This window comes from Vulpes vulpes, chromosome 14 (assembly GCF_048418805.1).
Source record: "Vulpes vulpes isolate BD-2025 chromosome 14, VulVul3, whole genome shotgun sequence".
Taxonomy (NCBI): Eukaryota; Metazoa; Chordata; class Mammalia; order Carnivora; family Canidae; genus Vulpes; species Vulpes vulpes.
In genome coordinates, this window is record NC_132793.1 from 26,264,432 (window position 1) to 26,276,939 (window position 12,508).

The window sequence follows — 12,508 nt, forward strand, 5'->3', positions numbered from 1 at the left end:
CCCCAAGTAAAGGCAGTCAAGTGCAAAGAGAAAGAACTCCAGCTTGGGAGTTAGGGAGACCAGAGTTCAGATTCTGGATTCATCATTTACTGTCTTGGGCAAGCTCCTTTCCTCTCTGAATGCCTCAGCTCATGCCCACTTAATGGGAATGGGGTAGCTATGAAACCAGAAAGTGGTGCTATGCATAAAACTGACTCAGAGGACCCAGCAGGAAGAGGAGGCCTCGTAGTTTCCAGTTTAGTTTCTGGCAGACCTGGGATCTGCTCCTAGGCTGGCTTTTCCAGGGGCTCATCGAATCTGTCCCCAGGAGGCAGAGGGTCAGAGAAGTCCCTTTCGGGGTGTCTTTGTCCATTCTCTGAAAACAACTGCTGCTCATGAATGTACTTGAATGTACTTGGCTAGAATTCCTTACTACAGCCCTGGGAGGTTTTGTGGGCACAAGAGTGAGCAAGACAGACCCAGCCCACCTGGTGTTGCCCAAGTAGGAAACCTGGACGTGGTTTAAGTCAGCATGTAAACTGGTAACGACAAACATTCCATGGGTTCCAGACAGGGCCTGGCCCAGCTTGCAAAGGCGTGGCAGTCAGGGAAAGCTTCTGCAGGAGGTGGCTGCTGAGCCATGATCTGAAGCAGGCACAGGAATTAATGAGGTGAAGGAGGGAGAAGGGGAATTTCTGACAGAGGAACAACATGGGCAAAGGTCCTGAGTTTCAGGGAAGCAGTAAATGGTCAGAATGGTTATAGCTCAGAGAAGGAGGTGAGAAAGTAAGAGATGACGGGGCCATGGTGAAGCATTTGCTCTGTATCTTAAGAGTGATGGGGATCTGGATGGCTGGGTGGCCCAGCAGTTGAGCATCAGTCTTCGGCTCGGGGCATGATCCTGGAGTACTGGGATCAAGTCCCACGTTGGGCTCCCTGCATGGAACCTGCTTCTCCCTCTGCCTGTGTCTCTGCCTCTCTGTTGTCTCTCATGAATAAATAAATAAAATATTTAAAAAAAGAAAAGAAAAGAAAGAGTGATGGGGAGCCACAGAGAGGTTTTAAACAAGTGAACAATGGTGGAGCTGGCTAGTACCTGAGCATTTTAGAGGGAGCACTCTGCGGGGAACAGAGGGGAGAGAGGGGCAAGGTGGGAGATCAGTTACAGGTGAGAGTTGAGTATGGTCCCCCCAACACCCTCCCCCAGGAGGGCATGGACTCCAGAAGCAAGTAGCAGGCATTTGGAGAAGTGACTTCCCCAAGGTCAATAGCCAGATGCATCAGAGTTGCATCTCAAATCCGGAATGGTGACTCTTCCATTTCACCACAGGGAGCAAATCAAGCTGAGTCAGGCCCTGCAGACCCAGATGCAGTCTGTTCATTCTCTGGGGAAAATGGCGGGGGGGGGGGGGGGTCCCCCTTACCTGCACTGGGACCTACCAAGCTCTTGTAGGGAATGGCCTTGAGGCTCCCTCCCCATCTGTCCACCCCTCAATGTTGAGCACTCCTGTAAGGATGCAAAATGGGACCTTCCTGGGGTTGGCAGCCAAATGAGTCATAAATGTCAGAAAAGAATGTGATTTTACACGTTTGGCTCCCATTTCGTGCAGTGCTGAAAGCTGGGCTGTTTCCCTCCTCCTTAGCAGCCCTCTACAGAGTCACGGCACCTCTTTTTTGCTGGGCTAAGGCCAAACATTTCCCTGCCACTAATTTTAGGCTCTAGCTGAAAAGCTGAGACCCTCTCCCCTCCTACCCACTGCCACCAGCAACTCTTTTCACTCAGCAGGGAAGCAGGCAGCCCCTCTCCAAGCAAAGCATTTGGGACTGAGTTCCTACCTCTTTTGTCCTTTACAGTAAGAATACAGCCAGACTTCTTCCTCTCTCTGGGTCTCACTTTTCCTATCTGTGAAATGGGTGCAGAGCAGAAACTAAAGCCCAATACTTCCATACTCTAGCCCAGCACTCTTTGCCCTCTACCCTTTCTGTCTTTTCCTGATATCTCTGGGCAGAATTGTCCCTGTGTGGTAGGGCATGAGCCAGGGGGAGAAGGGGGTGAGAGTCCAGTCTCGTGGCATCTGAAAGTACTTGGAGACCAAGGAAGGGAGAAAGTACCACTTCTATCTGTCCCTGGTGTATGAGCTCCTAGAAGGTAGATAGGCCACACTGTTATTATGGGGTACTCTGGGGAAGGATAGATGGGCACCTTGTCTAGAAAGCAGAACAGCTCTAGCTAATTGCTGCCCTGGGAGAATGTGAGCCCAGTGTGGATGGAATTTCAATCTTTCAAGAATAGATGGAAATTAGAATATTTGTGCAAAAAAATGTCCAATTTGGATATGTTAGCAATTGATTTTTAAAAACACCATATGAATTTTTATTTATTTATTATTATTATTTTTGTTTAGAGAGGGAGAGAAAATGGGGGTGGGACAGAGCGAGAGTGAGAGAGAGAGAGAGAGAATCCCAAGCTGGTTCCACACCCAGCACAGAGCCCGACTTGGGGCTCGATCTCACAACCCTGAGATCATGACCTGAGCCAAAATCAAGAGTCAGGCACTAACTGACTGAGTCACCCAGGCACCCTTACCATATGAATTTCTAAGAAATTATTATTCCTTTTTTAAGGTGTGATAATAGTATTATGTATTTTAGTTATACTTTTTAAAAGTTCATCTTTTTTAGAGAGGTACTGAAATATTTATGGATGCAGTGATATGATGTCCCAAGATTTGCTTCAAAGTAACATGGAAAGGAAAGAAATGGGCTGGGGTCTAGACACCTATGTTCTCCAATATCCATGTGTCCTATATTAGCCACATGTGTCAAAATTAAATGAAATTTAGGATTCAGCATCTCAGTCACACTAGGCACACTTCAAATGCTCAGTAGTTCCGCATGGCTAGTGGCTACCATATTGAACAGGATGGGTATAGAGCATTTCCATCACAGCAGAAAGTCCTATTGGATGCTGCAGGCCTAGATGAAGCAAGGTTGGCCATGAGTTCATTGTTGAAGCAGGGTGGTGGCACATGGGGTATCATTATCCTGTTCTCTCTACTTTTGTATATTTAAATTTTTTCCCATAATGAAAAGTTTCATCAAGCAGTAGGGAAAAAAATACTGCGTGGGCCAAACAAACACATCCTCAGGCTGGATGTGCTCATGGGCCACTGATTTGCAACCAGTGATCTGGCAGTTAAGCCCCATAAAGCCTTCAAGCTCGATCCACAGGGTCTTAAAACTGTAAGGGGCTTTGCAGATCATCTAGTTTGCCCTCCAGACACAGGGCAGGAGGCCCTGCAACAGCTTCCCTGCCAAAGTCAGCCACTTTTGTCTGCATGTGTGTGGCCATGAGGAGTTCACAGCCTCAGGAACAGCCCGCTCCGTTCCTGGGCAGCTTGATTGTCAGGGTATCTATCTTGCTGCTATTCAAACAGATTCTAACTCCCTTGGACCTTGGGTTGTCATCTGTCCTCACACAATCTCTGGAGATACAGAAGAAGTCTTCTTCCTTGAACGACTGTCTGTGGATGAGGATTAGCAAGCATTAGGACACCTGATGCCCCCTATCTTGTGACTAAGTAAGTGGGCTGAGCTGTTACTTGGGCCAATAATAATAGTGATAGCAGGAAATATTTTCTGAGCACAGAGTATGAGAAAGCCCCGTGCATTTATGTTATCTCAGGACGTGTTTACAAGAACCTTAAGAGGTGGATACTATCACCATCGCCATTTCACAGATGAGACTAAAGCTCTGGCTGCTGAAGCAACTTACCCAGGGCCATGCGACTAGGAAGTCATAGATCCAGGAGCCCCCAGCATCCCAAGCCCTCAATTACTCTGCCGTCATGTCCCAGTCCTAGGGAACTCAGCCAGTATTCTCAAGCCCCTGACTGGATTTTACAGATGGGGTAACTGAACCGCAGGCAATGAAGTGCCTTGCTCAAGATTCTGATTTCAAAGATTCCATTCAGTTCACATGAACATTTATTGAGCACCTACTGAATCCATTTCCTCAGCCACCCAGCTGCCACGCCGGCATCCTCCTGGGAACCTAGCCCCAGGGCTGTTCCTGCCACATCTTGTACAAGTACAAAGGCATTGCCTAAGCCTGCATTTGTCCACTGACAATGTGGAAGTCTGCAGAAGTAGGCCAAGGAGACCCCAGCTGTGCCCACAACTTCAACTTCAAAGCCTACACTGCCTTAGCACCCCCACATCAGCCATGGATACAGAGCCTGCTTCAACAGACTTGTGTTCTAATGACTGCTAGGGACCTTGCCAAAGCCGGCCAGGTGCAAGGTCCCCAACAGCAGCAGAGGGTCTGCTCTGGGCCAGTCACCATGGGGGCCAGAGAAAAGAAAGGGCAAGGCCTCACCACCTCCAGAGGCTTGTAATCTGGTAGGAAAACCAGCTGGGTGGGCAGGCGATCACAGCAGAATATGATCAGGACTGTGGAGCTGAAGAGGAATGAGTAATTGTGCCTGGAGGGAAAGTCTGAGAGGAAGAACCCAGCATGTTAACAGTGGGTACTTTATATTCAAATCAAAATTTAAAAATATCTTTCTGATTTTTTTTCCTCTTCCCAAAGCAATACATGATTGATTGTGTAGTAAGAATATACTTAAGTAGCAGAAGGCAGTATTGCTTGGTGGTCACACATGTAGACTTGGGAGCCTGACTGCATCCCTTTAAGCCCTGGCTTTGCTACTTACTAACTGGGAGGCTGTTACCTCTTTGTGCTGTCATTTCCACATCTGTAATATGGACCGATCATGCTAGCTCACACTAATTGAGCGCTTATGATATGTTGAGTCCTGTGCAAGGCATGTTCCTTGTATTTATCACTAAGCCTTCACAACGGCCACTTGTCTAGCCATGGGACATTATTATTCCATCTCATAGATGAGGAAACTGAGAGGTTAAGTGACTTGCCTGAGGTCATGCAGCTCACACATGGCAGACCAGAGTCTGAGCTCCACAGTCCTTGTTCTTTATCACCACACCCCCTACTCGACAGAATTGTGGTGAAGAGGAATGATCTCATTGAAGTTTTCTAGAAAGGTAACTAAAATTTTCAGTAATATCTGGCTTTTTAAAAGCAGGCGAATGAATGTATACATGTATTTCTTGGCTAATTAAAAACCAGAGGAAATCTTTAAGCAATATAAGAAATATCTAATTAGTAAGTAGAAATCTCCCATAACCCCACCTCTCTACTCCCTCCCCAAGATAATGAGGGGAGGGGAGTCTTCTTTATACCTTTTCTGTGCTGCCTGAGGTTTCAACAAGAGCATGTAGTTCCTTTATAAACAAACAAAACAGCTAAACAATTTCCACTTTAGATTAAAAACAACTTGCCTGACTGAGGAAGTGGGAGGTGAGGTCTGAAGAGTTGAGGGCAAAATGGGTTTGTTCGGGGAAAGCTTCTCAGAACAGGTGGCATTTGAGCTTGGCTTTGAAGGATGTGCAGAATTTCACCAGGAGAATGGGACAGGGTGTTGCTAGAAGGACTACAGGCAGCTGCTCAGAGGCATGAAGGGAAAAAGTGTGTGGCTTGCTTTTTAGGGGGCTGGAGCAGTGAGGAGACAAAAGGGCAAGAGGCCAAAGGCTCTGATGGCAAGCTAAAGCATCTGGACATGCTTGAGGGGCTGAGGGGAGCCTGGGCTGGCCCTCTGGCTCCAGAGTAGTGGCAAGGTCAGATCTGAGCATTTGAAATATCCTTCTGGCTGCAGGTGGAGGCAGGATGGGGTGGGGTAGGCTGGGGGGAACTGGAGGCTGATAGGATTTCCCAGGGGAGGAATTTCAAGACCCTAACAAAGGCAAGGTGATGAATGGAGAAGCCAGTGTAGATCCCAACCCATCCTCCTTCTCTTCCCTAGGGACCTTCGCCCCAGCTGCCTGGGTTCAAAGCCATTTCCTGGCAGCCCTCCATCCTCCCCACAGGGCTTCTCCTGTGTGGTCTTTATAGATCAAACAGGGATGCTCAGCCCAACTGCCGCCGCTGTGTCTGTTAGGAGCAGCTCTAATGGCCTGTTGCAGCCGGATGGGCAGGGGGAAGAGGGTGGTGGGGGGTGGAACACCTCCTGGAGAGGGGTCTCCCAGGAGGTGGGTGGCGAGGCTGGCCCGGAACAACCTTACAAAGTCCGAACAGGGAGGAACCTTGTGGATAATCATCAAGTTCAGGGTGTTGTACACATGTGTCAGCCGTGGTACAGTGAAAACAAAATCCTAGATAGGTAACCAAAATATCAGAAAAGAGAAACGCAGATTTCAGTTGAAATGATGGTGTAAAGGCAGTGAAAGAGTTTAAAAACCACTATGGAATCCAAACCCTGACCCATTTTATAAATAATAATACAAATAGTAATGGCTAAAGAGAATTGCATACTTCCTGTGTTCTAGGCACTGTGCTAAACACTATGTATACATTATTTAATTTAACTAGTCCCTCCAGCCATGTGTGATAGGTACTATTATCTGAATGCCCATTTTGCAGATGAGAAAACCAAGGCACGGACGAAGTATGCCATTTGCCCCAAATCACAGAAAGTGGCAGACACAGGATATGGCTGACTCCAAAGTGAGTTTTTAATCATTAACATCTTGGCCCCAATGGGGAAAATGACAAAAGATGGAAAGATAACCTGTCCACTGAACCTGAAACAGACCCCCACCCTTGCGGCTACTACCCTGGTCCAGCCCCCATCTTCTCTCACCTGGATCATAGAGCAGCATCCTCCCAGGTCTCCAGGCCTACCCTGTTTCCCTCTGATCTATTTTCCAGCAGCCAGAGTGCATATTGTAAAACAGAAGTAAAAACCCTATTCCTCCTCTGCTTAAGTCCTCTGGGGCTCCCACTGCATGCAGAATGAAACCCTAAGTCCTCCCATGGCCTATGATGATCTAGCATGATCTAGCTCCAGCCAGCCTGTCCACCATCATCTCCTTCACTGTCCCCCAACTCTGATTCGGCCACACAGGCTTTCTTTTTGCTCTTCTCTTTCCCTTTGTCCTGGACATCCTTGCCTCCACACAGCTCACCCTCACCTCATTCAGTCCTCTTGCCCATATGGCATCTCCTGGCAAGTGCCTACCCTGGTCACCTTATTTCAAAGAGCCACACTCTCCTCCCTGGACCTCTATAGACCCCTGCCCTGTTTCACTTTTTCCACAGCAATTACTAGTTGACCCATTAGATCTCATACTATGTTTACAATACATATTATATTTGATTTTACTTATTTATCAGTTTCCCCCATTAGACTATCGATCTCTATGAGAACAGGGACTTTGTCTCATTCACCACTCTATTCCCAGTATATAGCACAGTGCCTGCTATACAGCAAGTACTCCATAGATTTGTGGAATGAATGACTACAGACTAAAAGAACAGGTACCTTTGAGGCCCTCTTGCCATCCTGCCCCTTCCATGGCCAGATATGAAGTGAATAAATCTCTTCCACAGAGAACAAAGACCAGGGCTTATGGTCTGCTCACCTCCAAGGGTCCTGAATACTTAACAATGGGACCAGCCCTTTGCTATATCCTTGGTACACATTATCATATGAAACATAGAAACAACCCAAGAGGTGGCATTATTATGGCCCCTAGATTCCAAAGGTACAACTCAGGCACGGAGAGATTATATAGCTTGTAACCATCACATATAGGAAATGAACAGAGGACATTTGAATCCAGAGTCCGTACTCTTAACCATGAAGCCAAGAATATAGCTTTCTAGAGAGAAGAACCAGAAGCTGACTTTCACACCCAGTTGGTCACTAATTCATTTCAGAACTTCTCTTGAGTGTAGGGTTTGTGAGGAGGCAGAGGGAGCAGTGCTGGGGCATAGATGGAGTATTTAGAGGTAAGGCTTTCCCTCTGCAGGCCTGCCTGCCTGCCTCTTTTGGGTCCCCAGATCCTGACAGCCTCAGAGCAATCCTATGCCAGATCATCTCCCACTAATTGGCTTAGTAAACTATGCTTATCTGGGCAAAGCTTGAGCCCAGTGAGTTCAAGATTAGGGAAAGCAGGATTCATGGTTTACCGCTCTGCTGCCCGCAGGGTCAGAGAAGACAGGCTTAGGGCTTTAATTGGCTTAACAACCCTGAGTGGCTTAACAGCTCTGAGGGTTGGGGTTGGGTGGGGGGGGGGGTGGGGGGGGTTGAAAACACAGGTTGCTGTCCAGCTCACAGCCAGCTTCATGTCCCATCAAAGGATCTGTGTTTGATTTTCTCAGGGATCAATCTGTCTTTGTGTGGGGCCATTGCTCTGCAATCCTCCAATGCAGCCAGTGTGGTGGTGCCAGAGATAGGATTTGGGCTTGGGAGCTGGAGAAAGCTGGATTGGCACCTCACCTCCCCCCACTTCCTCAGCAGATGACCTTGGACAAGTTAATTGACTTCTATGAGCCTCATTTTCTTTTCTGATTGGGTGTATCAGTTGCCACCAGAGGGTGGATTTCAGAGTAAAACGAGATCCAGTGTCTGGAGTACATCATAGGGGGCCTAATTGGGATGTGGTGGGTGAACGTGAATTCCTTCCTCTCCTCTTCCTCCTCTTCCTTGGAGCCCCATTTTGTATTTAAAATAATAACACCCATTTCACAGGGTTTTTTGGGGAACAAAATCCAGCCTATCAGTTGAACCTATGTCCTGTCATAGATCTATGTTATCTGGCTCCTCAAAGTACTCAGACTTTTGATCCAGCATTGTGTAAGCTTGAGGAGTTGAAAGATATTTTTATAATTCAGAATTGAAGGTGTGAGATCAGAAGGTAGACTGGCCAGTCTCCCAGCTTGGGTCTTGTAGGGCTCACACACACCTCTCCTTCTTCATTACCCCAGGTTCTACCACTCAGAACATCTGCACCAAGGCCTGCTGAACAGTGAACATGTTCATTGTGGGAACATTTCACGTGGTAAGCAAACATATGCCAACATTGCTTAATTTCTAGGAATGCCAGCCCCAGTGGCTTCTCTGTCTTGTCTGGGTTTTCCTCCTTTTAGCCAGACTTTCAGCCATTTTAAAATCCAGAGCTTTAGGAACAGGGGTCCAGAGGCTTTAGCTCTAATAACCAGTTCCAGAGTCAGACTTCCAGAAAGGGAAGGCTCCTAAGGTCATCAGATCTAATATTCTCCTTTCACATACAGGGAAATTGAGTCCCAGAGGTGGGAAGAGTCTCACCCAAGGTCACCTAGCAAGCTAGTTACAAACCCTGATGCAGCTGTGGGTTTCCTGACTCCCCGCCACCCAGCCCAGTCCTGGCACTTTCCCTACAATATACACTGTCTCCCCATCCTCGCCCACAATGTTCAAATCCCTCCCCCTCCTTTCACATTCTTATCTCAGTACAGCAGAAGCTCTGACTTCCTATCTCCTGGAATCTTGGGATCTCAGACTCATAATTCTTTGAGCTTGGGGGACACTTTAGTGGCAGAACTGCAAGGTGGATAGATTGAACCTGGGCTTTGAAGGCAGAGAGTCCTGAGTCCCAGCTCTTCTGCTCCTTAGCTGTGTGACCTTGGGCAAGGATGCCCCCTTTCTGAGCCTTCATTCCCTCGGCTGTTGGGTAGGAATGATAATATAACCACATCACAGGATTATTAGGAGGGACACAGGAGATGAAACAGGTAAAAAAGCAACCAATGGGCTTGGCACAAAGTGAGTGCTTAATAAAATAATGGTTACAGAACTGCAAATTAGGGTTCTCATATCCCTAACGCCTAAGTGAGATGGTCCAGATGTGATCAAAGGGAAAGGAACTGGACAAACTGAAGCACATATGCCCTGTCTAAATTGCTACAGGCCTGATACTGCTGGATTCCTTTTTTTTTTTAATTTTTAATTTTTCCAAGAGAAGCTAGAACTCTGGATTTTTGAAATACTATATAAGCCAAACAAGACTCTTCTGTAGGCCATATTCAACCCAGGGACCATTAGTTTGTCATCCCTGCAAAATCATCTTATCCCAACCCCCTCACTTTGCAAATGAGGGAGAGTGGAAGTAGCCCTTTTATCTGAGAAGCCATGGACCCTCCGTCATCTCCAGCCACTGCCCTGAGACCCCCACCCCTACTCCCATGGTCATTTTTTGCAAAAACCTGTTTGAGGGAAATTCAGTTTATGTTTAAGAAAAAAATATTTGTTTCTTGTAAGTGGATTCTGAACAGGGGGATGAGGAGGTTTGAGGTAGCCAGTGAGTTAAGGGGCAGCTGGCCCACTTTAGGCTAAAGGGAAAGGGGGATGAAGCTTTGGCTACCAAGAATAGGAAGTTACCATTTCAGGATCTAAAAATATCTATCACCATCTGTCCACTCGGGCACAGAATGATAAATGCAGATTAGTTCCTGGATGTAGACATGAATATTTTTATGTGTCAAGCTAATAATAATAACACCACCTTGTGTGGATAGAGCTCCACCTCCGTTTTCCCCCAGGGCAAGCTCAATGGAATATACACATCATCTCAGCAAGCAATGGATGGGGAAACCAAGGCAGAGAGAAACTCAGCAACACAACAAGGGTGACACAGCAAGTGAGCAGCTGGGAAACCCTGGGAGTCCTGTTTCCAACCCTCAGCCCAGTACCGAACCTTCTAAGTTAGGCAGAATGTGTTAACAAGTAGCAGAATAAATATAACAACAGCAGTAATCACCCTTTACTCTCTACGATGACTTTGACTTTTTCCATGCTTTCCCCACATCTGTGTTCATGATAATCTATTACATTCCTAAAGTACGTTACAGTCTGCATGGCATTCACACAGACCTTCTCTCACCTGACCATCTCTCCCAACTGGTAAGAAAATGTGATGGGTAGACCAATGAGATGAGATAAGTAGAGACTATCCCTCATTTTGGAGGTAAAGAAACTAAGGCTTGGAGAGAGGTTTATTTAAGATCACATAGTGGACAAGTTCATTCTGTCAGTGCACAGTAGAGCCTAAGCTACCAGAGCAATTCTGATTCAAGAGGAACCCCAGGTTCAGAATTCCCCGTGTCTCCAATTAGCTTAGCTCGGCAGGCAGCCTGGAAGTGGGCTGCTTGTACAAAGCCTCAGTTTTGTTTTCCTGTCCTGGGGTTAAGGGACAGCTAGTGGCCGTCTAATCTCAGATTCAAGATCCCAAATCCCCTTGGTCTTGTTTGGACAAGGGAGACACTGGGGGAGTCCTAGGAAACAGAAGAAGCCAGACAGCTTCTCAGCAGGGTCTGGCATACCCTTAACCAGAAGTCCAAAAAGTTTGGGCGGGATATTCATTTAGCTGCCTCAATTCTGTTTCTCCCAGGAGGTTGGGAACGGACTGAGATTCCAAACTGGTGATGTTTTGAGAGCAAGGAAGGACTTCTGAGATCTTTCCTAAGCTGAAGCTTAGCATTCAAGCAGAGGAAGGAGTCAAGGCTGGATGGAGCCCTAGGGCCCTGTTCCAAGCTTCACACACCCCCTTCAGTCCCGGGCCCTCCTCATTCACACACCCCTCCACCCCCCCCACCCCCCCAGGATTACTTTCTTTCTCTTCTTGCCCCATCCCTTCCTCCCTCAATGGCCAGATCAGGGGGTATGGCACTGGGGTTGGTCAGAGTTTGAGGGCAGAGGTCAGAGAAAAGCTGGCAAAGAAGAAATCAGAGCTGCAATAGGGTGGGGCGGGGCGGAGGTCAGGACGCAAGGGGCCCTGGAGAGGTCAGAGTAGGGCTGGGGCGGCAAGTAGCCGCTCGCCACCCCCACTCCTCGAGCTCAGCTCCCTCCACCTGAGCTTCTCCTACCTCCAGACCTGGCCGAGCTGCAGGAGGTGGACGAGGGTCTGCAGCAGCCAGACGCAGAGGCGGCAGCAGCGGCGGCGGTAGGCGCTGGCCGAGGAGGGCGCGGGCCCGGGACCCAGCTGGGGGCCGCCTTCTTTGGTCGGGAAGGCGGCGGCGCTGTCCTTGGTGCTGATGGAGGGCCCGCCGGCGCCGCTGTCCTTGGTGCTGACGGCGGGTCCCGGGGCGCCCGCGGGCTCCGAGTAATCGTAAACGAACCAGCGGAAGCTGAGCAGCTGCACGACCAGCGAGGGCAGGAGCACGAAGAGCAACGTGAGGCCGAAGTAGGTGCGCTGACCCTGCAGGTAGTAGGAGGCCGCCAGCCACAGGTCCGTGGCGCCGTCGGAGAAGAACACGAGCAGCGCGCACAGCACCCAGCAGCAGTCCCGCAGCTCGTAGCGCGGCCCCGGGCCCCCCGCCCCGGTCACTCCGGGGCCCCCGGCCGCCGCGGCCGCCGCGGCCGCCGCCTCCCCGCGCCCGCCCGCACCGCTCCGGGCTCCTCCGGCCGCCCCCTCCGGCCCCGGGCCGGCCGCGGCCGCCGCTCCATCCGACTTCGCGGCCATGTTGGCGGAGCAGGAGGCGGGGAGCGACTTCCGGGCGGCGGAGGGGGTGGGGTGCCGAGTGGGGAGGACCCTGTGCGGGAGGCTCCCGCCTCCTCCTCTTCCTCCTCTCCTCTTCTTCCTCCTCCCCTCCACTTCAATTATTCATTCCCCTCGGCGCCGCCCCCGCCCC

At 49.1% G+C, this 12,508-nt stretch overlaps 1 protein-coding gene across 1 annotated transcript in view; it reads right to left on the minus strand.

Annotated features, from left to right (window-relative positions):
• XKR7 (XK related 7) overlaps positions 1-12,339 on the minus strand; it is a 28,310-nt gene extending 15,971 nt beyond the window's left edge. The window contains exon 1 of the mRNA XM_025986148.2: positions 11,744-12,339. Coding sequence (XP_025841933.2) covers positions 11,744-12,339 — 596 coding nt within the window. The remainder of the gene's footprint in view (positions 1-11,743) is intronic.
• Positions 12,340-12,508: the final 169 nt, after the last annotated feature.